This window comes from Molothrus ater, chromosome 23 (assembly GCF_012460135.2).
Source record: "Molothrus ater isolate BHLD 08-10-18 breed brown headed cowbird chromosome 23, BPBGC_Mater_1.1, whole genome shotgun sequence".
NCBI lineage: Eukaryota > Metazoa > Chordata > Aves > Passeriformes > Icteridae > Molothrus > Molothrus ater.
This window is the reverse complement of record NC_050500.2, coordinates 6,220,710-6,247,035: the sequence shown is the minus strand read 5'-3', so window position 1 is coordinate 6,247,035 and position 26,326 is coordinate 6,220,710. Positions and strand designations below refer to the sequence as shown.

Here is a 26,326-nt window from a genome sequence, read left to right as displayed (position 1 = left end):
TTAGGGGTGAATCTTCCTCTTTACTCCAAAACAAGTGCATTTTGTTTACCTCTAGATCCATCAGGAGCAAGGTGTTCTATTCCCAACACCATGGGACCCTGATTTGTATTTCTGATTTTTAGTCCAAATCCTAAGAAAATGGGAATTGTTTTTAGGGGTGGATCTTCTTGTGTCTGATATTTTTGCCTCCAGTTCCACCAGGAGCGAGGTGTTCTCTTCCCAACCCTGTGGGACCCTGGTTGGTATTCCTGATTTCTACTCCAAATCCCAGGAAAATGGGATTTTTTAGAGGTGGATCTTCTGTTTTTTCCCTGCTATTTTCACCAGCAGCTTTCTCCAGGTTGGGATGTTTGGAGCAGCTCCTGGGGCTGAGGGAAAGGAGGAGCTCCAGCTTTGCTGGTGAATTCAGTTTTGGTCTGAATTATTCAAACCTCCCAGAAATGGGATGCTGCTCCTGCAGGGTCACAGGGACACCGCTCCTGGGGTGTCACACCCCGGGTTTGGGGTGCAGACTCCAATTCCCAGGATCCCTTGGGGTGCCACACCTGTTTTTGGGGTGCGGACTCCATTTCCAACATCTCCTGGGTGTCACACCTGTTTTGGGGTGCGAACTCCAATTCCCAGCATCCCTTGGGGTGCCACACCTGTTTTGGGGTGCGAACTCCAATTCCCAGCATCCCCTGGGGTGCCATACTTGGTTTTGGAGTGCAGACTCCAATTCCCAGCATCCCCCGGGTGCCACACCTGTTTTTGGGGTGCGGACTCCATTCCCAACATCCCCTGGGTGTCACACCTGTTTTGGGGGTGCAGACTCCAATTCCCAGGATCCCTTGGGGTGCCACACCCTATTTTTGGGGTGCGGACTCCATTTCCCAGCATCCCCTGGGGTTCCACACCTGTTTTGGAGTGCAGACTCCAATTCCCAGCATCCCCGGGGGTGCCACACCCTATTTTTGGGGTGGAGACTCCAATTCCCAGCATCCCCCGGGGTTCCACACCTGTTTTGGGGTGCGGACTCCAATTCCCAGCATCCCCTGGGGTTCCACACCTGTTTTGGGGTGCAGACTCCAATTCCCAGCATCCCCCGGGGTTCCGGCCCCGCCCTTTCCGGCGGCGCGCGGGGCCGCGGGGCTGCACCATGAGCTCAGGTCAGGAACCGGCACCGGGACCGGGACCGGGATCGGGATCGGGATCCGGGAATGGGATCGGGATCGGGATCGGGATCGGGAATGGGATGAGGGGTGGGGGTCAGGGACCGGGACCCCCCCCGCGTGCCCGGAGCCCCCCGAACCCCAAAGCGCCGCCGGGGGCTCCGGGGCCGCTCCAGCCCAGCCCGGGGGGGCGGGACCCGCGAGGCTCCACTGCCATTTATTCCCATTTATTCCCATTTATTCCCGTTTATTCCCATTTATTCCTATGTGTTCCCATTTATTCCCGTTTATTCCTATTTATTCCCATGTATTTCCATTTATTCCCATTGATTTCGCTTTATTATTTTGCCTTTCTTCTAAAATTTTGCTTTTTAAATTTCTCTCATTATGCTTTATTTATTTTTTAAATTTTGCTTTATTCTGTTACCATTTTTTTTAATTCTGCAGTTTTATTTTGCTTTAATTCTCTTTATTATTCTGCTTTATTTCACTTAATTTTATTTTGCTTTTTTGCTTCCTTGTTTTGCTTTCTTTTGTGGCTTGTTTTTTTACTTTCACTTTTTAATTTTACATTTGGCATCATTATTTTGCTGTAGTTTTGTTTCCTAGCTTTGCTTTTCTGCTTTTTAGCTGTGCTTTATTTTGCGTTTTCCTTTACTTTGTTTTTTCACTTCATTTTTCTTTATTATTTTCCTTTATTTTGGTTTTTCATTTTAATTTTTCTCCTTTTTTAACTCCAATTTTGCTTTTTATCTTTTGCTTATTTCACTTTTTAAATTCCATTTCTCTTTTATTTCACTTTATTTTGCTTTTTTATTTTGTTCCGTTTCTCTTTTATTTCGCTTTATTGAGCTCCACTTCCCTTTTTTGTTTTGCTTCACTTCCCTTTTTATTTGGCTTTATTTACGTATTTTATTTCGCTTTATTTCCCGTTTTTATCCCACTTTCTTTCCCGGCCCCTCTCCCATCCTGGGACCTCCTGGCTCCGCATCCCTCGGGAATTCCGGCCCTGGGAGCGCAGCCATGGATCCGAGGGGAAGGAATTGTGGGCAGGGCTGTGGGGTGCTCCAAACCCCAAACTCTCCAAATCCTCCAAACCCCAAACTCACAAAACCCCCCAAATCTCCAAATCCCAAACCCCTCAAATCCTAAACTGTCCAAATCCCAAACTCCCCAACCCCTCCTACCCCCCAAAATTTCCAAACCCCAAATCATCCAAATCCTTCAAACCCCAAACTCTCCAAACCCCAAATTCCCAAAACCCTCTAAACTCCAAAATCCCCAAACCTCTCAAACCCCAAACTGTCCAAACCCCAAAACTCCCAAACCCTCCAAACCCCAGACTCTCCAAACCTGCCAAAGCCTCCAAACCCCAAAACCCCCAAACCCTCCAAACTGTCCAAACTACAAACTCTCCAAACCCCAAAACCCCCAACCCCTCCTAACCCTCCAAACCCCAAATCTCCAAACCCCAAAGCCTCCAAACCCCAGACTCCAAACCCCTCAAACTCCGAATCCCTCAAACCCCAAACCATCTGAATCCTTCAAACCCCAAGGCCCCCCAAACTCCCCAAGCCCCAAACCCCTCAAACTCTCCAAAACCCAATTCCCTCAGGCCCCAAACCCCACCCCAGATCCCCTCGGCCCTCCCAGAGCCGTTTCCCGCGGGTGGATCCCACCCAGAATTCGGGAACGCTCCCGTCCCTCTGCCATGGGGATCGTGGAGAACAGGCTGGGGTTTGGAGTTGGAAGGAGCCATCGCCCCTCGGATCCCATCCCAGAGTGATCCCAGGGTTTTTATCATGGATGAACGACAGAACCTGGTGCAGGGTGGGAAAGGGCACCCGGGGTTCTGGATCCTTCCAGTTCTCCCAGCCGGGATTCCCGTTCCCGGGAATGCGGGAGCGGCGCTGCCGAGCGACCTTCGCTCCTTTCCTGCCCCGTTCCTGCTGGGACATTTCCTCCAGGCAGAGCAGCGGGACAGGGAAGGGCAGGGGGGACGTCCCTGGGTGCTCTGGGAGTTCCATCCCTGTGGTGATCCCACTCAGATCCCCTGGGATCCCCCTCGCCCACCCCAATCCCAATCCCAATCCGCAGCCGAGCAGCACTTGGGGGTCCAAGCTCGCCCTTTTCTCCCTGAGTTCCTGATTTAAGGGTTGCTGGAGATGTTCCCCCCCAGTTCCTCACTTCCCATTGGGAATGCCAGAAGTGCAGCCCCTCTTCCTAAGGGGGGAGGAGCCCTCATTTACCCAGAACTGGGGGAAATGTGGGGTTGGGGTGTGAACCCGCTGTTTTCCTGCTCACACCGCGGTGTTCCCCAAGCCGGGATGTTCCTGGCACTTCTCTCCAGACTGGCAGCTGGGTTTGGGTGCCAGGGAGGATCCCCATGTGCCAGAAGGGTTGGAATGCTGGAATCTCACTGGCACGTGGCACAGCCCCGCTCCTCACAGAGGAGCTCTCCAAAAACCCAAACCACAACCGGTGCAGTTGAACCTGGGGCTGCTGGGAATTCCCAGGAATTTGCTTCTCAGCTGTCTCAAGGGTTTGATGCCTGAGCGTGGATTTCCCAGCACTGGGAAGTCCCAATCCTGGTTTTCCACATCCCCACCTTGGATCAGACCCGTCTCAGCCTTTGTTCCTCCAGCCTTGGGCTGTTTTTCCAGGAGGACGAGACCACCTGGTCAGATGGGTTTGCTCTGGTGGCATGGGATCGGCGTGTAGGATCCATGGGAAGGGCAGCACGTCCCTCTCCAGCTGGGATTGGTGTGTAGGATCCATGGGAAGGGCCCCACATGCCTGTCCAGATTGGATCAGTTCCTGTGGGATCCATGGGAAGGGCAGCATGTCCCTGTCCAGCAGGGATTGGTGTGTGGGATCCATGGGAAGGGCAGGAGAATCACCAGGATCTCAGCCCGACCCTGCCCTCAGCCGTGGGATCTCCCATCCCGGAGCCGAAGGCTCTGGAAGATCCTCCTGGGTTCAGTCTCACCCTCCATGACCCAAACACTTCCTTACGTTGTCTCTCTTTCCCAGATTTTGCCTTATCCTGATTTTCCATGTCCCCATCTCCCTGAGTTGGCCTTGCCAACCCCATCCCATCAACCTCAGTGGTTGGAACAGAACTTCCTTGGATGGAGCTTCCTGATACTGTGGGCAGCTTCCAGCCTGGATGGATGGATGGATGGATGGATGGATGGATGGATGGATGGATGGATGGATGGATGGATGGAGGCATGGATGGATGGAGGCATGGATGGAGGCATGGATGGAGGGACAGATGGATGGTGCTGCCCAGATACCATCCAGCAGGAGCCATGGGAGCAGCAGGAGGTCTCCAGGCCCCCTTGGGGTTTGTTTGCTTCCTGAAAGGGAGGGAAGGGCCAGGGCTGCCCAGGGAAGCTGATGGAGAAGTCTCCAGGAGCAGCATCCGTCTGTTTTCCATGTGCACCTCCTCTGGGGAGGGGGCTGTGACTCGGATCCAAATCCTGGCATTCCCAGCTGATCCCCAGCCAGGCCTTGGATCCCGATCCCATCCTGGCTTCCGGCTCTGTGCTCTGGAGTCCAAGGGTTCACCCCCCTGCCAGGATGTGCAGCGACTGTGGGAGCATCCAGAGCAGCCTCTTCCCAAATTTCCACCCGAGAGGACAGGGCGGGGCCTGGTCTCGGAGCCAGAGAGCTGCAGGGAAGGCCAGGTGGGATTTTGGCCGTGTACATCCATCATCAGTGCGGGATCTTGGCTCCCATCTTCCCCGGAGCAGCCAGGCCGGTGCATCCTGACCCCTCTCCGGGATTCCAGCCTCTCCTGGCCCTTATCCTCCTCCTAATCCCTGATTTAGCGGCGGAGAGGGAAGCAGAGAGCGGAGCTCTGTGCAGGGCTCCGGGGAAATTCCCGGGATGCGGAGGCGGAGAAGGGACATCCAGGAGCCCCCGCGCTGTGTTTGCCGACAAGGAGTGGCCTCGGTGCCGGGATTGCGGCGGCAGCGCGGCCGCTCCGCTCGGGACCTGCCCGGCCACGGCCGCGGGGGCACCGGGGATGGCGGCGCCGCCGGTCCCAGCCCGGCCGATCCCATCCCGAGCCCATCCTGACTGATCCCAGCCCGACCGATCCCATCCTGACTCATCCCATCTCAGCCGGTCCCTCCCATCCCGATCCCATCCTTTCCGACCCCATCCCGACCGATTCCATCCTGACCGATCCCACCTTTCCCGATCCCATCCTGACCCATTCCATCTCAGCCGATCCCTCCCATCCCGATCCCATCCTTTCTGACCCCATCCCGACCGATCCCACCCTTCCCGACCCCTTCCCGGCCGATCCCCCCCGTACCGGGAGCGGCTCCGCGGGCGCTCCCGGCAGGATGAGGCGGGGTGAGTCTGAGCCGGGGCTTCTCCTCACCTGCCGAGCTTTGGGAACAGCCGGGATGGGAGCGGGAGGGGAGGAATTCAGCGGGGACGGGGCTGGAATCCCCCAGAACGGGACTGGAATCCCCCGGAACGGGGCTGTGCGCGGCCGCTTGGTTCCTCCCAAGGATTTGTTGCTTTAGGATCAAGAAAAGCCGGGATAGTTCCGTTCAGGAGAGGGGCAGGCCGGGGTTTCCCATTGCCCAGGGGCTCTGGGAAGGGAACTGGGCTGATTTGGATGTTGGATGCTTTCCCCGCCTCCTGCAGATACCGGGAAAGTCCTTGTGCATGACCCCCCCGCCCTGTCCTTTGTCCTGCCCTTGGGAAGGGCAGCACTCCCGGTGTCCCTGCAGCTGGAATTCCTGCTTTTTGCAGAATTTGAGGCTGGCACTGGGGACGGCTGGCACTGGGGACAGCTGACCCCTCCCTTCCTTTTCTTGGCTCCTGGGACAGCTTTTGTTTTACTGAACCGTCCCTCAGGCTCATCCCCCAGTTCCCACCCTCCAAATTTATCCCGTGGGGCAGCACCAGCTGTGGGAGCTGGAGATGGATCCCCCCCACCAAGATCACCAAAACCAGGGAATGGTTTTAATGAATGGCTTCTCTCCCCTGCAGAGGAGCTTTGGGGTGGGCAGGGAGCAGCAGGAATCCAGCCAGGGCGGTTTTTCCAGTGTAAATCCTTGAGCTGGTCCCTGTGCCCTCCTGGAAACCCAACCCTGGCTCAGGCAGGAAATATCCACGTGTTCCAGGAGTGGGAACAGCTCCCAGCTCCGTGCTTGTGCCACGTGTTGCCTCCCCACTGCTGCTCTGAGATCCCAGCCTTGGGAATGCTGTGATCATAATCCATCCTGGATTTAGGGAATGAGCAGGCTCAGTGACTTGTGATCCATCCTGGATTTAGGGAATGAGCAGGCTCAGTGACTTGTGATCCATCCTGGATTTAGGGAATGAGCAGGCTCAGTGATTTGTGATCCATCCTGGATTTAGGGAATGAGCAGGCTCAGTGATTTGTGATCCATCCTGGATTTAGGGAATGAGCAGGTTCAGCTTCAGACACAGAGGATAGTTGAGATCCCACCTGGGAGGATCCCAGGGATGATTCCTAATCCCAATTTCCAAGGCTGGGCTTTGGGGTGCAGCAGAGCCCGACAGGAATTGGAGCATGGTTAAAACTGGGAAATGCCAATTTTTTGGCGGCTAAGAGCAAACCCAGGGAGCAAACAAGGAGCAAACAAGCTGGAAAAGTGGCAGGGAGAGCTGGCCTGGCTCCGGCCCAGCCCTGCTCCCTTCCCGTGCCCGCGGAGCTCCTGGGATAACGCCAGAAATCCCGGGACTGCTCCGGCGTCGTCCCCGTGACCGTCACGTGCCCGGGAGGATGAGGGGGCAGCGATCCCGGCTGGATGGGCCAGGAGCCACCACCTCCTCCCGGGGCTGGCATCGCCGGGAGCACAGCCCCAGGGCTGACCAGCCCCTCTGCTGACCCTTCTCCGTGTTTCTGGTGGATTTGCAGACAGCAGCCGGCTGCTGGGGGCCCGGCGCCCGGGCTACGGGACGCTGCAGCCGGACACCGACCCGGCCCACATGGTAGGTCCGGTCTGGGGGGTCTCCCACACCCATCCCGGGGCTTCCCACACCTCCAGGTGCTGCTTTTCCAGCCCCTTGGGTTTCCCTGCCTGGGGCTCGGTCACGCCAGGATTTTGGGAGTTGAGGGTTTGATGGTTGGTAATCGATTTTAGCTGATTTTATGTCTGAGCAGCCAGGTGCAGGTGGTTGATTCCCAGTGATTCCCGGTGATTGATTCCTGGTGATTCCCAATGATTGATTCCCAGTGATTCCTGGTTATCCCCAGTGATTGATTCCCAGTGATTGATTCCCAGTGATCAATTCCCAGTAATCCCCAGTGGTTGATCCCCAGTGGTTGATCCCCAGTGATCCATTCCCAGTGATTCCCCAAAGATTGATCCCCGGTGATTGATTCCCAGTGATCCCCAGTGATTGGTCCCCAGTGGTCGATTCCCAGTGACTGATCCCCAGTGACTGATCCCCAGTGATTCCCAGTTATTCCCAGTGATTGATCCGCAGTGATTGATCCGCAGTGATTGATTCCCAGTGATCCCCAGTGATCAATTCCCAGTAATCCCCAGTGGTTGATCCCCAGTGGTTGATCCCCAGTGATCAATCTCCAGTGATCAAAAAAATTTGCTCCCCAGTGATTTATTCGCAGTGCTCAATCCCCAGTGATTGATTCCCCAGTGCTCAATCCCCAGTGATCCCCAGTGATCAATTCCCAGTGATCTCCAGTGCTCAATCCCCAGTGATCAATTCCCAGTGATCTCCAGTGCTCAATCCCCAGTGATCAATTCCCAGTGATCCCCAGTGACTGATCCCCAGTGATCAATTCCCAGTGACCCCCAGTGACTGATCCCCAGTGCTCGATCCCCAGTGATCCCCGTTGATGCCCGGCGTTCCCCTCTCCCCAGGAGGTGACGGGCTACCAGCGCCGGCCCTGGCGGGTGCTGCTGTGCCACGCGGGCTCCGTGCTGAGCGCGGGGCTGCTCCTGCTGCTCTTCCACTGGAAGCCCAGCCTGGAGGTGCAGGCCAAGTGCCAGCCCTGCGCCCTGGGCCAGGCGGACTGGGTCATCATCAGGGTGAGTCCCACGGGATCCCGGCCGGCGTTCCCAGCCTGGGAGTCTGGGAGTGAGTCTGGGGTGGGGTTCTGGGAGTCTGGATTGGATTCTCTGGGTCTGGGGTGGAGTTCTGGGAGTCTGGACTGGATTCTGTGGGTCTGAGTTTGAATTCTGTGGGTCTGAGGTTGAATTCTGTAGGTCTGAGGTTGGATCTGCAGATCCACGGTTGATTCTGTGGATCGGGAGTTGGATTCTGTGGGTCTGGGGTTGGATTGTGTGGATTGGGAGCTAGATTCTGTGGGTCTGGGGTTGGATTGTGTGGATTGGGAGCTAGATTCTGTGGGTCTGAGGTCAGATTCTGTGGCTGGGGTTGGATTCTGTGGATCCGGAGCTGGGCTCTGTGGATCCAGGGTTGGATTCTGTGGGTCTGGATTTGGATTCTGTGGATCCGGGGTTGGATTCTGTGGATCCGGGGTTGGATTCTGTGGGTCTGGGGTTGGATTCTGTGGATCTGAGGTTAGATTTTGTGGATCCTGGGTTGATTCTGTGGATTGGGAGTTAGATTTTGTGGCTCAGGGGGTGGATTTTGTGGATCTGAGATTGGATTCTGTTGGTGTGGGGTTGGATTATGTGGGTCCAGGCTGGATTCTGTGGATCCAGAGTTGGATTCCGTGGGTCTGGGGTTGGATTCTGTGGATTGGGAATTGGATTCCGTGGGTCTGGGGTTGGGTTCTCTTGGGTCTGGGATTGGATTCTGTGGATCCAGGTTTGGGCTCTGTGGATACAGGGTTGGGTTTTCTTAGTCTGGGTTTGGGCTCTGTGGACTGGGAGTTGGATTCTATGGATCAGGGGGTGGATTCTGTGGATCCAGGGTTGGTCTCTGCCCCAAGTTCCCAACAGGACCCTGTAAATGTTCTCTTTCCTTGTCCTCCTGCCTGTGTCTGGCATCTTCTCTCCTCAAGCACCAGATTATTCCAGGAATTTATTATCATTATAATTCCTAGAATTGTCCCATTCCAGGAATCATTATTATTCCTAAAATAACTCCACGTTTCCCCCTTCCATCCCAGCCTGCCCAGCTTGGAACTTCTCTTCATTGTCCCCAAACCTCATCCCCTACCTGGGATAGGTGGCCAGGGCCTTCCTGGGTTCTGGAAGGAGCTGGGAACACTCCGGGCATTCCCAGTCCCCCATCCCTGTGTTTCAGGACCGTTTTGGGCAGTGCTTCACCACCAAGGTGCTGACGGAGCCGCTGGGCGAGGCCAGGTGAGCCAGGCTCTGTCCATGAGGGATCCGGAGCCACTCCTGGCCCTGGGGAGGGTGACTGAGCCCCAGTGTCCCCGAGGGAGGGTGACTGAGCCTGGGTGTCCCTGAGGGAGGGTGACAGGCCAGGGTGAGCCCAGGTGTCCCCTGGCCCTGAGGGAGGGTGGCAGGCCATGGCTGAGCCCCAATGTCCCTGAGGGAGGGTGGCTGAGCCCGAGTGTCCCTGAGGGAGGGTGGCAGGCCAGGCTGAGCCCTGATGTCCCTGAGGGAGGGTGGCAGGCCAGGCTGAGCCCAGTTCCCCCACAGCCTGGAGCAGCACCCCGGGGCCCAGCCGGAGCGCAGGAGCAGCGTGGCCGTGGCAGTGCCGGACGAGGAGGAGAGCCGTGACACCGTGCGGCTGCACGACAAGGATGAGGTGACACCGGCACCTTCCCCACCCCCAGGCCCTCTCCCTGTCCCCGGACACCCCACTCATGGCTCGTTTTCCTGTCCCTTTCCAGCAGAAGAACCTCCTGAGGTATTACCTGTTCCAGGGAATGCGCTACGTGTGGCTGGAGCGGCGGCAGGCCTTCTGCAGGGTCAGGTACTGCCAGAATCCGGCATTCCTGCTCCCTCAGTTCCCTCAGGATCCTCCTGAATCCCAGCATTCCTGCTCCCTCAGGATCCTCCTGGATCCCAGCATTCCTGCTCCCTCAGGATCCTCCTGGATCCCAGCATTCCTGCTCCCTCTGGATCCTCCTGGATCCTCCTGGATCCTGGTATTCCCAGCTCCCTGAGCTCTCTCAGGACCCTCCTGGATCCCAGCATTCCCAACATTCCTGAGCTCTCTCAGGACCCTCCTGGATCCCAGCATTCCCAACATTCCTGAGCTCTCTCAGGACCCTCCTGGATCCCGGCATTCCCAGCTCCCTAAGGACCCTCCTGCCCGTGGCATCCCCAGCACTGCCTGTCCCTTGGTGCCTTTTTGGGGCTCCCTAAAAACAGAGGCCAGGCCAAATTAAGGGAATAAAATCACTTTTATTGATTTTTGAAGGCCTTCAGTTGAGGCACTTTGGGCAGTCAGAAGCCCCTCTGGGGCTACTCCCAAAAATGGACCACAGCTCACGGGTTTTCACACTTTGATAACTTTGGTTCATTTGCATGTTGGGGGTTAATCCTCCAATTACAGCTTCAGGTAATGAAGTCATTCACCCCACGTTTGCTCCCCCAGCTCCCTATTGTTTAATCTCTGGGGGCCTGAGGCAGTGAGGTGTCCTTGACTGCCAGGCCTGGAGAGGAATTGTTGTGTCTGCCCCAAACGGGAGAACAGCAGCTGGCACTGCGGGTGGGGTTTGGAGTTACACACTAAAGAACTGCAGGGTCACAAATACGTGGAAAATACAAAAGCTCAAACCCTGAGGCATCACCCTCAGCACTCCCCGGCCTCGGGAGCCATCCCTGGTGCCCTCGGGGTGCTCCCGGACACGGGGAACCGGCCGGGGCGGTTTGGCAGGGCCGGATGCTCCCAGCTCTCGGACTGTGCCCCTTTTGTTGCCTTCCCTTGGCAGCCGTGGGCTGCAGAGAGGCCAAGGAAAAGGGCACTTTCCCTTTCCAAAGGGGTGGGTTTGTCCCGAGCCCTTGGCTGTGCTGTTTGTTCCGCCCTCCCCGCTGGGTCTGACTCTCTCCCTGTTTTTCTTTGCTGCCCAGCGTCCTGGACGAGGGCTGGAGCTGCGCAGAGCTGCACCTGTGCCAGGCCGGGCTGGACCAGCAGGAGCACAGCGCCAGGTGGGGGCTGGCAGCTTCCTGGGGCTTTTCCAGGGAACAGGAAATCCTGGAGCCTCAGACCCCCAAGTGCCGGGCGGGATGGAATTACTGGGATTGGCTTCTCTGCATAACCCAGCTCCTCCTGGGGGTCTGGGCAGCACAAGGGGCCCTTGGGCTGGAAATGCGGCTTTTCCCAAGGAAGAAATTCCTTCCCTCTCTTTTCCCAAGGGTGAAATTCCTTCCCTTTCTTTTCCCAAGGATAAAGTACCTTCCCACTCTTTTCTCAAGGATCAAATTCTCCTTTCCCAAGGATGAAATTCCTTCCCTCTCTTTTCCCAAAGTTAAAATTCCTTCCCTTTCCCAAGGATCAAACTCCTTCCCTCTCTTTTCCCAAAGATCGAACTCCTTCTTTCTTTTCCCAAGGATAGAACTCTTTCCCTCTCCTTTCCCAAGGATAAAACTCCTTCCCTTTCCTTTCCCAAGGATAAAGTTCCTTCTCTCTCCTTTCCCAAGGATAAAATTCCCTCGCTGTCCTTCCCCCCCTCAGGAGGAAGATCTACGGCCCCAACCTCATCGAGGTGCCCGTCAAGTCCTACGCCAGGCTCCTGGTGGAGGAGGTGGGTTCCTGGCTGGGCTTCCCAAGCAGATTTTCCCAGGACAGATCCCTCCCCTGCTCCCTGTCCCTCTCTGGAAGTGCTTCCCAGCCCTTGGGAAGGGAGGAGAGGATTTGGGGAGAAGGTAGAGTCATGGAGGGGACTCTTCCTGACCCTCTGTGTGCAGATAGGAGCAGCCCCCAGGGATTGTGGAGGTGATTGAGCATCCTTGGGAGCAGCATCCATAGGGAGTTCCAGGGGGATGGAGGGTTTGGGGGCTGCCAGCCCCTGGGAAGGGCTGGGTTCTCCTCTGCATCCAGGAGCCTGGAAGGCTCATGATGGGCTGGAGGAAGCCTTTCCTCCTCCAAGGAGCCTGGAGAAGTTCCTGCCACCTGGAAATCCCATACTGGGCTGGGGGAAGATCTCCCCACCCCAAGGAGCCTGGAAATCCCATACTGGGCTGGGGGAAGCTCTTCCCACTTCCAGGAGCCTGGAAATCCCATGATGGGCTGGGGAAGGTTCTCCCACCCCGAGGATCCTGGAAATCCCATGATGGGCTGGGGAAGGTTCTCCCACCCCGAGGATCCTGGAAATCCCATGATGGGCTGGGGAAGGTTCTCCCACCCCAAGGAGGTCTCCCAGTGAGCTCCCAGAGCTGTTTTTTCTCCTTGTTGCAGGTGCTCAACCCCTTCTACCTGTTCCAAGTGCTCAGCATGGTGCTGTGGGTGTGTGATGCCTATTACTACTACGCCGCCTGCATCTTCCTCATCTCCACCTTCTCACTGGGGCTGTCCCTCTACGAGACGCGCAAGGTGGGTGGGGACAGCTCCTCTGGGGCCACAGCCCCACGGAACAGCCCTGCTCCCGGTGGGGACAGCCCTCTCCCAGCTCTCCCTGTCCTCCATCCCTGCTTCCAAGCCCCTCAGCCCGTTTTTAGGGATGTTTTCCCGTGTTTTGGGTGGATTCTGACCACTGCCTCCCTCCCAGCAAAGCACCACACTGCGGAACATGGCCAGGATGTCCATGGGGGTCCAGGTCCGGCGGCCTGGAGGAGGTGAGAGGGAGGATTTTTGGGATGGTGGTTGGGATGACGTGTCCTTTGGGATCCTGGTTCTACACCAAAGTAGTGTTGGGATAGGTGGGAATGATGTTGGGACACACCAGAATAATGTTATTGTACATGGGAATAACGTTATGAGACACCAGAGTAATGTTGGGATGTGTGGGAATAATGTTGGGATGCATGGGAATAATGTTATGATATACAGGAATAATGTTGGGATACACAGGAATAATGTTATTATACATGGGAATAATGTTACTATACATGGGAATGATGTTATGAGACACCAGAGTAATGTTGGGATGTGCAGGAATAGTGTTGGGATACACAGGAATAATATTGTGATATATGGGAATAATGTTGTGATATATGGGAATAACCTTATGATATATGGGATTAATGTTATGAGATATGGGAATAATGCTATTATACATGGGAATAATGTTATGAAACACCAGAGTAGTATTGGGATATGTGGGAATAGTATTGGGACACACAGGAACAATGTTATGATACACAGGAATAATGCTGGGATACACAGGAATAATGTTGGGATACACAGGAATAATGTTGGGATACATAGAAATAATGTTATGATATATGGGAATAATGTTATTATACATGGGAATAACGTTATTATACATGAGAATAATGCTGGGATACACAGGAATAATCTTATGAGACACTGGAATAATTTTGGGGTCCAATTAGTGAAAGGTACCTCTGCCCAAATGAAGATGCAGACAAGACCATATTCCAAAGCCAATATGGATTTAATTTAACAGGGAATTTCAGGGAAAGAGAGAGAGAAATTGATTACAAGGATAATCCCCCCATGAATCCCTGCCCTCTCCCAGCAGCCCTTTTCCTCCTGCTCTTCCTGGTGCTGGGAATCCCTGGGGTTCCCCTGGTGTTTCCGTTTGTCACACAGCCCAAACCCTGGCTGTCCACAGGTGTTTGTGCCATTCCCAGTGCTCAGGGTGGCTGGGAATTCTGGTCTGGAGCAGCTGTTCCCAGCCCTGGCACCTCCCTGCTGGGAATTCTGGTCTGGATCAGCTCTCCCTAGGCCTGGCACCTCCCTGCTGGGAATTCTGGTCTGGAGCAGCTCTCCCTAGGCCTGGCACCTCCCTGCTGGGAATTCTGGTCTGGATCAGCTCTCCCTAGGCCTGGATCTCAATTTACCACCTCCAGGGAATTAACCCCTTCCTGTTTGCTGCCTTATGCCATGGGGATTCCTTCCCTGGTGCCTGGAGATGAATGCCCCAATTCCCCAGGCCCTGAGGGGGTTCTCCAGGTGTCAGGAGATGAATGCCCCAATTCCCCAGGCCCTGAGGGGGTTCTCCAGGTGTCAGGAGATGAATGCCCCAATTCCCCAATCCCTGAGGGAGTTCTCCAGGTGCCTGGAGACGAGTGACTCCATTCCCCAATCCCTGAGCAGGTTCTCCAGGTGTCAGGAGACGAGTGCCCCAATTCCCCAATCCCTGAGCAGGTTCTCCAGGTGTCAGGAGATGAGTGCCCCATTCCCCAGGCCCTGAGTGAGTTCTCCAGGTGCCTGGAGACAAGTGACTCCATTCCCCAGTCCCTGAGGGGGTTCTCCAGGTGCCTGGAGATGAATGCCCCATTCCCCAGTCCCTGGGTGGGTTCTCCAGGTTTCTGGAGATGAATGCCCCATTCCCCAAACCCTGAGCAGGTTCTCCAGGTTTCAGGAGATGAATGCCCCATTCCCCAATCCCTGAGCGTGTTCTCCAGGTTTCAGGAGATGAATGCCCCATTCCCCAATCCCTGAGCGGGTTCTCCAGGTTTCTGGAGATGAATTCCCCATTCCCCAAACCCTGAGCGGGTTCTCCAGGTTTCAGGAGATGAGTGCCCCGTTCCCCAGGCCCTGAGCAGCATTGTTTTCCAGAGGAGCTGGTGGTCAGCTCGGCAGAGCTGGTGCCTGGGGACTGCATCCGGCTGCCGGCGGCCGGGGCGCTGCTGCCGTGCGACGCGGCGCTGCTGAGCGGGGAGTGCATGGTCAACGAGAGCCTGCTGACCGGTGAGAGCCCTCCCTGCACACCGGGTGCCTGCCTGCTCAGCGGCCAGACTGGGCTAGGAGGATAAAGTGGGTGTTTATTGAAGGCCTTCCATGGATACACCTTGGGCAGTTCTCGGGTTGCTGTTGATAATTGCTGCCCTGAGATGTGCAGGATGTCTCTGTTTCAGCCTGTGCAACTGCAGAACGAGTCTGGACTCCTCACTTTTTGGTCTTGAGGTTGTTTATTAATTCTTATCTATAAAATTTTCTTTCTGCCCAGCCGAGATCTGCTCTGCAGGGCAGCCACAGGCACTCTTTGTGTTGTCCTTTTATACTACAAACTACATATAACATATTGACACTTAATTCCCAATACCTATCACCTGTGTTAGACAGTGCACTTCTACTCTAAACCAATCCCAAAGTGCCAACATCACTGCAGAAAATGGAGAGCAAGAAGAAGGAGAAAGGCTGGACACGCCCAAGTTCCTCCATCTTGTCCCCATAACCCCCATACCAAAAATCCTAAAATCTACATTTTCACCCTGTGATCATTTTGTTATTACACTGTTCAAACCTCTGTGACTTTCATGTCCTCATACAAATTTGGCAACTTGCTCCAGGGGTCACAATCAAATCCCCAGGTGTTCTGGGCTGTGTGCCAGGGTCTCTGAGCCCCCCAACGGGGTCCTTGGCAACTCTGGACACCCGGACGGATGCACTGAGTTCTGACAGGCAGTCAGAAACCCCTGAGGCTACACCCAAAATGGACGATGGTCACGAGTTTTTCAGACAATTATAAATTTTTAACCTCATTTGCATATCAGGGGTTCATGCTCCAATTACAGTTTCAGGTGATGAAGTCATTTACCCCCAGTTTGCTGCCCCCCAGCTCATTTTGTTTGTACTTTTTGGGGCCTGAAGCTGGAGGGGGTCCCAGCAGTGTCCCCGTCCCACCAGTGTCCCTGTCCCCAGCAGTGTCCCAGTCCCAGCAGTGTCCCCAGCAGTGTCCCTGGCTGGCCCCTGACCCCCCTGGGGTGACAGTCCCCCCCTGGAATGTTCTGGGCAGGGGAGAGCGTGCCGGTGATGAAGACGCCGCTGCCGGCGGGCGGAGCCGCGTACTGCCCCGAGGAGCACCGGCGGCACACGCTGTTCTGCGGGACACAGATCATCCAGGCCAAGGCCTACGTGGGCGGGGAGGTGCTGGCCGTGGTCACCCGCACAGGTGAGGGCATGGGGGATAATCCAGGATGAATCCCAGGTTAAATCCGTGCCCTTGGGAGCGGTGCCATGGTGACCTCCTGCCTGTCCCACAGGGTTCTGCACAGCCAAGGGGGACCTCATCAGCTCCATCCTCTACCCCAAACCCGTGAGCTTCAAGTTCTACAAGGATGCTGTGAAGTTTGTTCTGTTCCTCGCCATCCTGGGTAGGTGTGGGTATGGAGGCACATCCTGGAGCAGCCAGATTCCTTGGAATGGAATTCCATTCCAGCTCCCCGCTGTGCCCTGCTTTGTCACCGAGCCCCTTCTCCCCCTGCACAGCTCTCATCGGCACCTTGTACAGCATCCTCATCCTGATCAGGAACCAGGTAGGGCTGGTGGAGCGAGCGGGAGAGCCTGCAGGGATCCATCAGGGGAGGGATGCCCACCCCTGTTCCTCCTCCTCCCCTCCCAGGTCCCGGTGGGACAAATCATCATCCGCGCCCTGGACCTGGTCACCGTCATTGTGCCGCCAGCGCTGCCGGCCGCCATGACCGTGGGCACCATCTACGCCCAGAACCGGCTGAAAAAACAGGGAATCTTCTGCATCAGCCCCCCGCGGATCAACCTGTGCGGGAAGATCCGCCTGGTGTGCTTCGACAAGGTGAGGCGGATCATAAAGCCTCGGTCTTGATCTTATTATCAAGCGGTGCAAGGATGGTCCGGGAGCCCAGTCCCTCTGGGAGACAGAGTGCCCGAATGCCCAGTTAGCTCGGGGCCGTGCGGCAGGCTGCCCTTTAGCAGGCTTGGTGATTGTCAGCTCTTTAGTGATTATCAGCTCTCTTAGATCTCAGCTCTTTGCTGGCTTGCTAGGGTGCCCTTGGCTGAGGGTGCAGCAGACGCGAGAGAGGAGAAGGAGAGGTCCTGGTGTTCCACAGCGATGGTTTATTGGGGAGACTGTGAAGGGTCGAGCAACAGCTCTTCTTCTGTCGAATGGGATAAAACAGCCCCTTTTTATAGGGTGTAGGGGGATCCAAACTTGTCCAATAGTAAGGGTTAGGTGTAGTGGCCTATGAGGTTACAAAGATAAGGCTAAGGGGCGGAGGGTCAGAAACAGGAGCGTATTTTGCTGTCTTATCATGACTCAGCAGCTCCTACTGTTAAGTCTCAATCCTCCATGGAGCTTTCCCAAGCTCTATGGGGTCTGCTACAGAGGCAGGTGGGCAGGGTGGGTGCCAGGGCTGCCCGGACCCACCGCGCTGTGCCCGCAGACTGGGACGCTGACCCAGGAGGGGCTGGATGTGTGGGGCGTGGTGCCCCTGGAGCAGCAACGCTTCCTGCCCATCGTGCACGAGCCCCGCTGCCTGCCCGCCGGCGCCCTGCTCTACGCCCTGGCCACCTGCCACGCCGTGTCACCGCTGCGGGGACAGCTCGTCGGGGACCCCGTGGACATCAAAATGCTGGAATCCACGGGCTGGGTGAGGCGGGTGTCGCCGGCCGGGGGCTGTGAGCAAATCACGAACGGGACGGGGCTGCTGTGGAACTGCCTTGAGCTGTTTTATTTTCCAGCATCAGCCTCATTACATGGTTATGACAATGGGAAGATGCCAGCAGCTCACATCCCAGGCAGCAGACCCAGAACTTAATGTTACAACTTACTTTAAAAGTTTTTTGACCAATCACACAAAGCAAAAGCATATTGACAGTAGTTCTATCCAATCACTATAATCACTATCCAACCACATGTACCTGTGGTTAAAACAATGCTTGCTTGTTTCGAATACAATACCTACTTGTAAGCTTTAAAACACAACATACAGAGCTCCATTATTAAGCTTCAACCTTCCTAATATCTTGCTAGATAAACTTTTCTGTAGTTTAGAGAGTTATTCTAGACAAGTGTTAATACACAGATCATTGTTCTATTTGTCCTTGCTTTTCTACTGTTTAAATAATTTTTCTGCTGACCTATCTCATGGCTGCTGCTTAGCTCTAATCACAGTTCCACTGCCTCTAAAGCCTGCCTTTTGCAGCTTTCCCAAAACCCTCTAATTTTGTAGATTCCCACAATGGGGGCTGCAGGGCTGGAGAGGGAGGCATTGGGAATCTCAACAGTTCTGGACCCTCTGTGGGTGGATGAGCTCATCAGGGTTTTGCCCTCTCGATTTCAGCGCCTGGAGATGATGGAGGAGGAGGAGGAAGGGGAGCTCCCGGCATTCCAGCAGTTTGAGATGAAGGTCTTGGCCGTGGTGAAACCTCCGCCAGAGGAGGAGCAACCTCGGGACAGGGTAACCCCATGGAACAGCTCCCCACCCTCCTGCCTCCTGGAGGGGTTCCTGCCTCCTGGAGGGGTTCCTGCCTCCTGGAGGAAGGCCCTGATCCCACCCACTCTCCACAGAGGCACCAGGCCCCCCTGGGGATCCTGCGGCGTTTCCCGTTCTCCTCCTCCCTCCAGAGAATGAGCGTCCTGGTCAAGCTGCCCGGGGAGGCCTCGGCCCACGCCTACGTCAAGGGCGCCCCGGAGATGGTGGCCAGTCTGTGCAGGAAGGAAACTGGTTGGTACTGGGAGGTGGGCTCACCCCCCCCAGTCCCGCTGGCTGCATCCCTGAGGCTCATCCCCCAGGGAATTATCCTCAGGAACGCTGTGGGGCAGCTCCCAAAGGCTTTGGGGTGGCTCCAGCCACAGGAGGGAACGGAAACAGGAGCCAGAAGATGGGGAATGGGGTTGGGGGCTTCCTCCAGCCCATGCAGGGATCTCCAGGCTCTATGGGGTGGGGAGAGCTTCCCCCAGCCCAGGATGGGATCTCCAGGCTCTATGGGGTGGGGAGAGCTTCCTCCAGCCCATGCAGGGATCTCCAGGCTCTATGGGGTGGGGAGAGCTTCCCCCAGCCCAGGATGGGATCTCCAGGCTCCCTCAGGAGCTGTTCTGGCCTCGCTTTTCCAGTGCCCCCGGATTTCTCCCAGATGCTCCGGCACTACACCACCGACGGGTTCCGGGTCCTGGCTCTGGCCTGCAAACCCCTGGGCACGGTGGCCACCTTTGAGGAGGCCCTGCAGCTCCCCAGGTTGGTGCCAGCTCTCCCTCTCTCCATCTCCTCACTCTCTCCTGGCATTTCCTGGGATGCCCTGCAAGGAATTCATCCCTAATCCATATGGAAGGAATTCCTGGCTGGTTCCCAGATGGATTTTAGCTGCTCACACCCCTTGATCCTCTGTGCTGGTTTTGGAGGTGATGAAAGGCTCCTTGTCTCTCACCAGGGACTCTGTGGAGAGTGGCCTGAACTTCCTGGGGTTCCTGGTCATGAAGAATGTCCTGAAGCCAGAGTCTGCCCCGGTGATCCAGCTGCTGAGGAGCGCCAACATCCGCCCCGTCATGGTGACAGGTGGCCCTGGAGGGAGCAGCACACGGGGCTCGGGGAGGGACGGCACGCAGACAGTCCTGGGCAGTGTGCAGGGGGAAAGGGCTTTCACACCAAGAATTCCACCCCAGGAATTCCACCAGGAACCCTACCCCAGGAATTCCACCCCAGGAACCCCACCAGGAACCCCAGCATGACCCCCAGCAGGAATCTGTGCCTGGACCAGCTGTGGGGGCACCACGAGCACTCCTGGCTCCTGGCTCTGTGCATCCCTGCCCTCAGGATGCACGATCCACTGCAAGGCTCAGGGCGTGGATGTGTTTTGGGTGGAAGAACTCATTGTTCTGCTGTCCATCCCCTAAATATTTCTGTGTTTGAAATCCCACATTCCATGCCTAATGCAGGGGGTGTAGGGTCACCTCTGGGTGTTTTCCAGGCAGGAGAACAGGGGTTGAACCCACATTTCTTTGGGGCAGGGCAGGCGGGAGGTTTTGCAGGAAAGAAGAGGGAAGCGAAGCCACCCACATGGCTGCGGTGGCCGGGAGAGGGGACATGGCAGCTTGGAGCTGCTCCTCTTGGCCTGGACATCCCAAAACCTCCTTGCTGATGGCCCACGTGTCCCTGGCAGGGGACAACATGCTGACAGCCATGAACGTGGCGCGGGGGTGCCGCATGGTGGAGCCCAGGGAGGGCGTGATCTTCGTCACAGCCTCGCCACCCGGCCACGACAAACCCGCCGCCCTCAAGTTCGTCCTGGCTGAGCATTCCCAAGGAGAGGAACAGCCCGAGGTGAGAGCCCAGGACACCTTTTGGGTGCTCAAACTGCCCAGGCACCCTGCAGGGCTTGGTTTTTTGTGGAATCACAGAATTTCAGTGTGGTTTGGGTTGGAGGGACCTTAGAGCTCATCCCATCCCACAGGCAGGGACAATTTCCATCATCCCGGGGTGCTCCAAGCCCTGTTCAGCCTGGCCTTGGACACTTCCAGGGATCCAGGGGCAGCCACAGCTGCTCTGGGCACCTGTGCCAGGGCCTCCCCACCCTCACAGGGAGGAATTTCTTCCCAATATCTAAGAAATGGAGTCCCTCAAATCCGGCTTTCTCCGCAATCCTGGAATCCCAGAATGGGTTGGGTTGGGAAGGACCTCAAAGCTTGTCCCATTTCATGGGCAGGGACACCTTCCACTATCCCAGGGTGCTCCAGCCTGGCCCTGAGCCCTCCCAGGGATGGGAAGGGATTTTCCATCATCGTTATCCTTGGAGGCAATTAAGGCAGTGATCCTGCTCCTCATAAACCCATCCTTCAGGAGAGGTTCAGCTGCTCCTGCCTTTCCCTGGAGCACATCCAGGGATCCAGGCTGGAATGGCATCTCCAAACAACCTTCCCATGGGTGCTGCCAGATCCTGCTCCCAGCTGGGCGTGGAGGGCTGGGCTGCCCCCCAGACAGCCCCACTGGTGTGCCTGGAATTGGGATTTCAGGGAGCCTTTCCCACTGCTCCAGGTCTGGCATGGAGATCTCAGTCAGCCCAGGCCTGCACCCTAAACAGCCCCACTGGGAATTGGGATTTTGGGGAGCCATTCCCTGCTGCTCCAGCCTGGGCATGAAGGGCTGGGTCAGCCCAGCCTTGTACCCCAAACAGCCCCACTGGGAATTGGGATTTTGGGAGCCATTCCTGCTGCTCCAGGCTGGGTGTGGAAGGGCTGGGTCAGCCCAGCCCTGCACCCCAAACAGCCCCACTGGGAATTGGGATTTTGGGAGCCATTCCTGCTGCTCCAGGCGGGTCCTGGCTCGGCCCGGGGGCCCTGCAGGGATTGGGGCTGGAGCTGGAGCTGTTTCCTGGCAGGGCCTGCAGCAGCGGGACGGCTCCTCCCTCCCACCCCGGCACTGCCACTTTGCCCTCAACGGGAAATCCTTCCAGGTGGTCTGCGAGCACTTCTCCGAGCTGCTGCCCAGGGTGAGTCAGGCAGGGAGCCCCCAGGGGCCTTGGGGAACCCTCCAGTGCCACTGGGAACCTTCCAGTGCCACTGGAAACCTTCCAACTTTTGACCTCTTTGGGATTTCCCACAGTGGCCCCACAGCTCCAAACCAGAGCTTCCTGAGATTCCTAGGGACATTCCCAGTTCCCTGCTGGACATTCCCAGTTCCCTGCTGGACATTGCCAGTTCTCTGCCCAGTTGAACATTCCCGGTTCCCAGCTGGACATTCCCAGTTCCCATCTGGACATTCCCATTTCCCTGCTGGACATTCCCAATTCCCTGCCCAGTTGAACATCCCCAGTTCCCTGCTGGACATTCCCAGTTCCCAGCTGGACATTCCCAGTTCCCTGTCCCCTGGGAATACTGATGGATCCTCTCTGTTGGCAGATCCTGCTCCGGGCCACCGTGTTTGCCCGCATGCTGCCCGAGCAGAAGACCCAGCTGGTGTGCAGCCTGCAGGAGCTCAAGTAAGGCCCAGGGGCTGGATCCCAGGGGATGGATCCTGGAATTTGGGGTGGGCAGTGTCGGGAGACACCTCAAACATCACCTGGTGGCACCCATGCTGTGGGCAGGGACACCTGACCAGGTCCAGCCTGGAACGGGGCATCCACAGCTTCTCTGGGCTGAGCCAGGGATTTTCCCCATTCCCTGAGGAATGTGGGGTCCCTTCCCCATTCCCTGAGGAATTTGGGGTCCCTTCCCCATTCCCTGAGGAATGTGGGATCCCTTTCCTGTGTTCCCTGAGAAATGAGGGCTCCCTTTCCCACTCCCTGAGGAATGTGGGGTCCCTTTCCTGTATTCCCTGAGGAACATGGGGTCCCTTTGCTAAATTCCCTGAGGAATGTGGAGTCCCTTACCTGTGTTTCCCTGAGGAATGAGGGCTCCCTTTCCCCATTCCCTGAGGAATTTGGGCTCCCTTGCCCATTCCCTTTCCCGCAGTTACTGCGTGGGGATGTGTGGGGACGGTGCCAATGACTGCGGGGCGCTGCGGGCGGCCGACGTCGGCATCTCCCTGTCCGAGGCCGAGGCGTCGGTGGCCTCGCCCTTCACCTCCCGCGTGGCCACCATCGAGTGCGTGCCCAGGGTCATCCGGTGAGCAGGAGAATCCCGGGAATGCGGGGGAATCCCGGGAATGCGGGGGAATCCTGGGAGTGCCACCGGTCCCGGGGTCCCAGAGAGGGCCGGTCCCGGAGAGGGCTGGCCCTGGCCGGTGGTTAGACTGGGAGGGACTGGGAGGGACCTGGGAGGGGACTGGGACAAAATGGGAGGGATTGGGGGAACTGGGGGGGCTGGGAGGGGATTTGGGGTTACTGGTTTATACTGGTTCGGGGCTTTTCGTTACTGGTTTAGGGTGCCCATTGCTGACCATTGGGTGCCCATTTGGTGACGCCATATTCCCCCCACCAGGGAGGGCCGGTGCTCCTTGGTCACCTCCTTCGGGGTCTTCAAGTACATGGCCCTGTACAGCCTGGTCCAGTTCGTGTCCGTGCTCCTGCTCTACACCGTGAGTCCCACCCCGAATCCCTGCTTTTCTCAGAATTCCTGGGGCACCGATGCCTTTTGTGGCTGCCTAAAAACAGAGCCAGAGAAAATTAATGGAATAAAAAGCAGGTGTATTTATTGAAGGGCCCTCAGGTACATTTTGGGCAGACAAACCCCCCCAGGGGCCACACCCAAAAATGGACCACAGCTCACGGGTTTTCACACTTTTATAACTTTGGTCCATGTGCATGTTGGGGGTTAATCCTCCAATTATAGCTTCAGGTAATGAAGTCATTTACCCCAAGTTTGCTCCCCCAGCTCCATTTTGTGTAATCTCTCAGGGCCTGAGGCAGTGAGGTGTCCTTGAGGAATTGGAGAGGAATTGTTGTGTCTGCCCCAAACGGGAGAACAGCAGCTGGCACTGCGGGTGGGGTTTGGAGTTACACACTAAAGAACTGCAGGGTCACAAATACGCGGAAAATATAAAAACTAAAACCCTGAGGCATCAGCTCCACTGGGTCTGAGCCTGTCCCTTCCCTCCTCCCCAGATCAACACCAACCTGAGTGATTTCCAGTTCCTGTTCTTCGACCTGGTGATCACCACCACGGTGGCCGTGCTGATGGGGCGCACGGGGCCGGCGCCGGCGCTGGGCGTGCGGCGGCCGCAGGGAGCCCTGATCAGCGGGCTGGTGCTGGGCAGCCTCCTGCTGCAGACAGCCCTGCTCATCACCGTGCAGGTCCTCAGCTACTTCATCACCGTCTCACAGAGCTGGTGAGGGCCCCAGATCCGGGAATCGTGGGATTCAGGGTTGGAAAAGGTCATTGAGTTCAACTGCCAGCCCCTGTTTGCCACTAAACCCCAAGTGCCAGGTCCATGGGGTTTTTGGACACTTCCAGGGGTGGTGATTCCATCCTCCCATGGACAGGCTGTTCCAGTGCTTTGCAGCCCTTCCCATGAGGAAATCTTTCCCAATATCCCACTTGAACCTGCCCTGGTTTCCTGAGAGTTTGGTGGTGGGGACAGCACTGAGGTTGTGGCAAAGCCCAGGGTGTGTCCTGGGATTTGGGATCTGGCAGCAGACAGGGAACCATGGAATACCCTCAGCTGAAAGGGATCATTTGGTCAAGCCCCTGGCCCTGCCCAGACACCCCAACAATCCCAGCCTGTCCTGGAGCTCTGGCAACCCCAGGGCCGGGACCATTCCCTGGGGAGCCTGGGCAGTGCCCAGCACCCTCTGGGGAAGAGCCTTTCCTGATCTCCAACCCAAACCCCCCTGGCCCAGCTCCCATTCCCAAGGGATCTATCCCTGGTCCCAGAATAGAGGTTGGAGCTGCCCCTGCTCTTCCCAAAGTTGTAACTGATGGAGAACAAGGGGTGGTGCCCAGCCCCCCTTGGCCTCTCTGCTGACCCTGTCCCCTGTCCCCTGTCCCCTGGCCCAGGTATGTGCCCCTGAACAGCACGGTGACAGCGCCCCAGAACCTGCCCAACTACGAGAACACCGTCCTGTTCTGTGTCACCGGCTTCCAGTACCTCATCCTGGCCGTGGCCATGTCCAAGGGCTACCCCTTCCGGGAGCCACTCTACACCAACGGTGAGGACACGGGGACACCCTCGGGGACACCCATGGGGACACACACAGGGTCACCCACGGGGACACCCATGGGGACACCCTGGGGACACCCACGAGAACACCCATGGAGACACCCACAGGGCACACACAGGGACACCCACAAGACACCCATGGGGCAGACACAGGGGCACCCACAGGGACACCCATAGGGACACCAAGAGCCACCAGCCCTCCCTCCCCTGCCCCTCACCCTGCCCCCTCTCGCCCCCAGTGCTCTTCCTGCTCGTCCTCATCCTGCTCTTTGGCCTGATGATCTGGCTGACCCTGTACCCGCTGGGCTTCCCCAAATCCCTGCTGAAGCTCCAGCACATCGAGGATTTCAATTTCAAGCTGCTCCTCTTGGGCATCGCCGCCCTCAACTTCTTTGCTGCCTTCGTGCTGGAGGTGGGTCAGGGGGGGCTTTGGGACAGGGCATCCCCCTGGAGCTTCCCCAGGTGGGCACGGGGCTCTCCTGTCCTCCCCCAACCCCGTTTCCCTCCTGCTCTGGCCCCAGACCGCCCTGGATCACGGCTTGCTCGGCTGCTTCCGACGGCTGCGCCGGAAAAAAGCCTCCAAGAAGCTTTTCAAGAGGCTGGAGAAGGAGCTGAGCCAGCAGCAGCCGGCCTGGCCACCCCTGGACCAGCCCCTGTTTGCCACACCCAGGATGTCCCTGGCCGTGAGATAGCAGTGCCAGCTGTGCCTCTGCCCCAGCCCTCGGACACTTCCTTAATTTATTTATCCCGGAAAAAGCAGGGATGCAGCGGGCGGGATCCCTCAGCATCACAGATGGGAATCCCACAGTGATCTCGTGGGCACGGTGATCCCATGGCCATGGTGATCCCAGGGCCACACTGAGCCCACAGCCACACCAGAGCCCACAGCCATGGTGATCCCAGGGCCACACAGAGACCACAGTCACCCTGATCCCACAGCCATGGTGATCCCATGGCCACATTGAGCCCACAGCCATGGTGATCCCAGGGCCACACTGAATCCCTGGCCACACTTATCCTATGGCCACACTGATCCCATGGCCACCTTGATCCAATGGCCACACCGAGCCCACAGCCCCACTGCTCCCACAGCCATGCTGATCCCATGGCCACACTGAATCCCTGGCCACACTTATCCTGTGGCCACACTGATCCCATGGCCACACTGAATCCCTGGCCCCATTTATCCTATGGCCATGCTGATCCTGTGGCCACACTGATCCCATGGCCATGCTGATCCCACAGCCCCACTGATCCCATGGCCGCAGCCCAGAGGAGCAGGAGGTGGAGGAGGAACGGGCAAGAAGATCCAGAGGAGGAGGAGGAGGAGGAGGAGGATCCAGCATGGCTCTTCCTCCAGGACTCCCCCCACTCCCATGCTGGCCACTGGGGCCAGTTGGGCCTCTCTTGGCCTGCCCAGGCCACCAAGAAGGGGGTCCCTGATGTCCCCAGCACCGCCAGGAAGGGGGTTCCTGATGCCCCAGCACCCCCAGCTGTGTCACTGTGAAGCCCCAGTCCCCTCTAGATGTGTAGGGAGTTTACAGTCCCCGTTCCCAGCTTGCCGAGGCTGCTGCTCCATCCCCAGCACCTGGGCCCCTTCTCCGCTCGGAATGCTCGGGCAGAGCACCTCTGCTTGGGGATGGGACCTCTGTAGCATTACAGACCCCACAAATTCTCTATTTTTTAACTCTTCCCCGTCGGGAAGGCGACGGTGCCGCTCGTGGGCTCCGGACGGGGCTGTCACGGGTCTTGTCCAATAAATTAACACTTATTTTCTTGGCTGTTTGTCCGTGCTGCCCGCTGGGGGTGGGTTTGGGGTGGCACGGGTGAGTATCCCTTGGATGGACACTC

At 57.0% G+C, this 26,326-nt stretch overlaps 1 protein-coding gene and 1 pseudogene across 4 annotated transcripts; both read left to right on the top strand.

Annotated features, from left to right (window-relative positions):
* Window positions 1–1,128: 1,128 nt before the first annotated feature.
* Window positions 1,129–26,254, top strand: ATP13A2 (ATPase cation transporting 13A2). 4 transcript variants are annotated; one of them, XM_054517156.1, is made up of 29 exons: window positions 1,129–1,148; window positions 7,063–7,136; window positions 8,033–8,200; window positions 9,387–9,445; window positions 9,749–9,857; window positions 9,946–10,025; window positions 11,129–11,206; window positions 11,733–11,802; window positions 12,456–12,590; window positions 12,766–12,832; window positions 14,745–14,876; window positions 15,925–16,080; window positions 16,172–16,282; window positions 16,398–16,444; window positions 16,531–16,719; window positions 17,327–17,533; window positions 18,227–18,343; window positions 18,454–18,610; window positions 19,000–19,120; window positions 19,314–19,438; window positions 20,043–20,203; window positions 21,258–21,368; window positions 21,778–21,857; window positions 22,330–22,482; window positions 22,798–22,894; window positions 23,421–23,644; window positions 24,313–24,464; window positions 24,715–24,887; window positions 24,997–26,254. In XM_054517156.1, exons 1-29 carry the CDS (start codon window positions 1,139–1,141, stop codon window positions 25,165–25,167), a joined length of 3,534 nt encoding a protein of 1,177 aa, XP_054373131.1. In that variant the 5' UTR covers window positions 1,129–1,138; the 3' UTR covers window positions 25,168–26,254. The 4 variants fall into 4 exon arrangements, with proteins under 4 accessions (XP_054373131.1, XP_036252211.1, XP_036252209.1 ...); XM_036396318.1 differs by having other exon boundaries at window positions 9,943–10,025; window positions 21,267–21,368; XM_036396316.1 differs by having other exon boundaries at window positions 9,943–10,025.
* On the top strand, window positions 3,960–5,304 carry LOC129046924 (uncharacterized; annotated as a pseudogene).
* Window positions 26,255–26,326: the final 72 nt, after the last annotated feature.

Excerpts from the sequence above, each read along its gene's own strand:
- ATP13A2 (XM_036396316.1), top strand. Across the intron at positions 19,439-20,042 it reads CCGCCCCGTCATGGTGACAG|GGGACAACATGCTGACAGCC; the intron begins GTGGCCCTGGAG and ends TGTCCCTGGCAG. Across the intron at positions 24,888-24,996 it reads TTGCTGCCTTCGTGCTGGAG|ACCGCCCTGGATCACGGCTT; the intron begins GTGGGTCAGGGG and ends CTCTGGCCCCAG.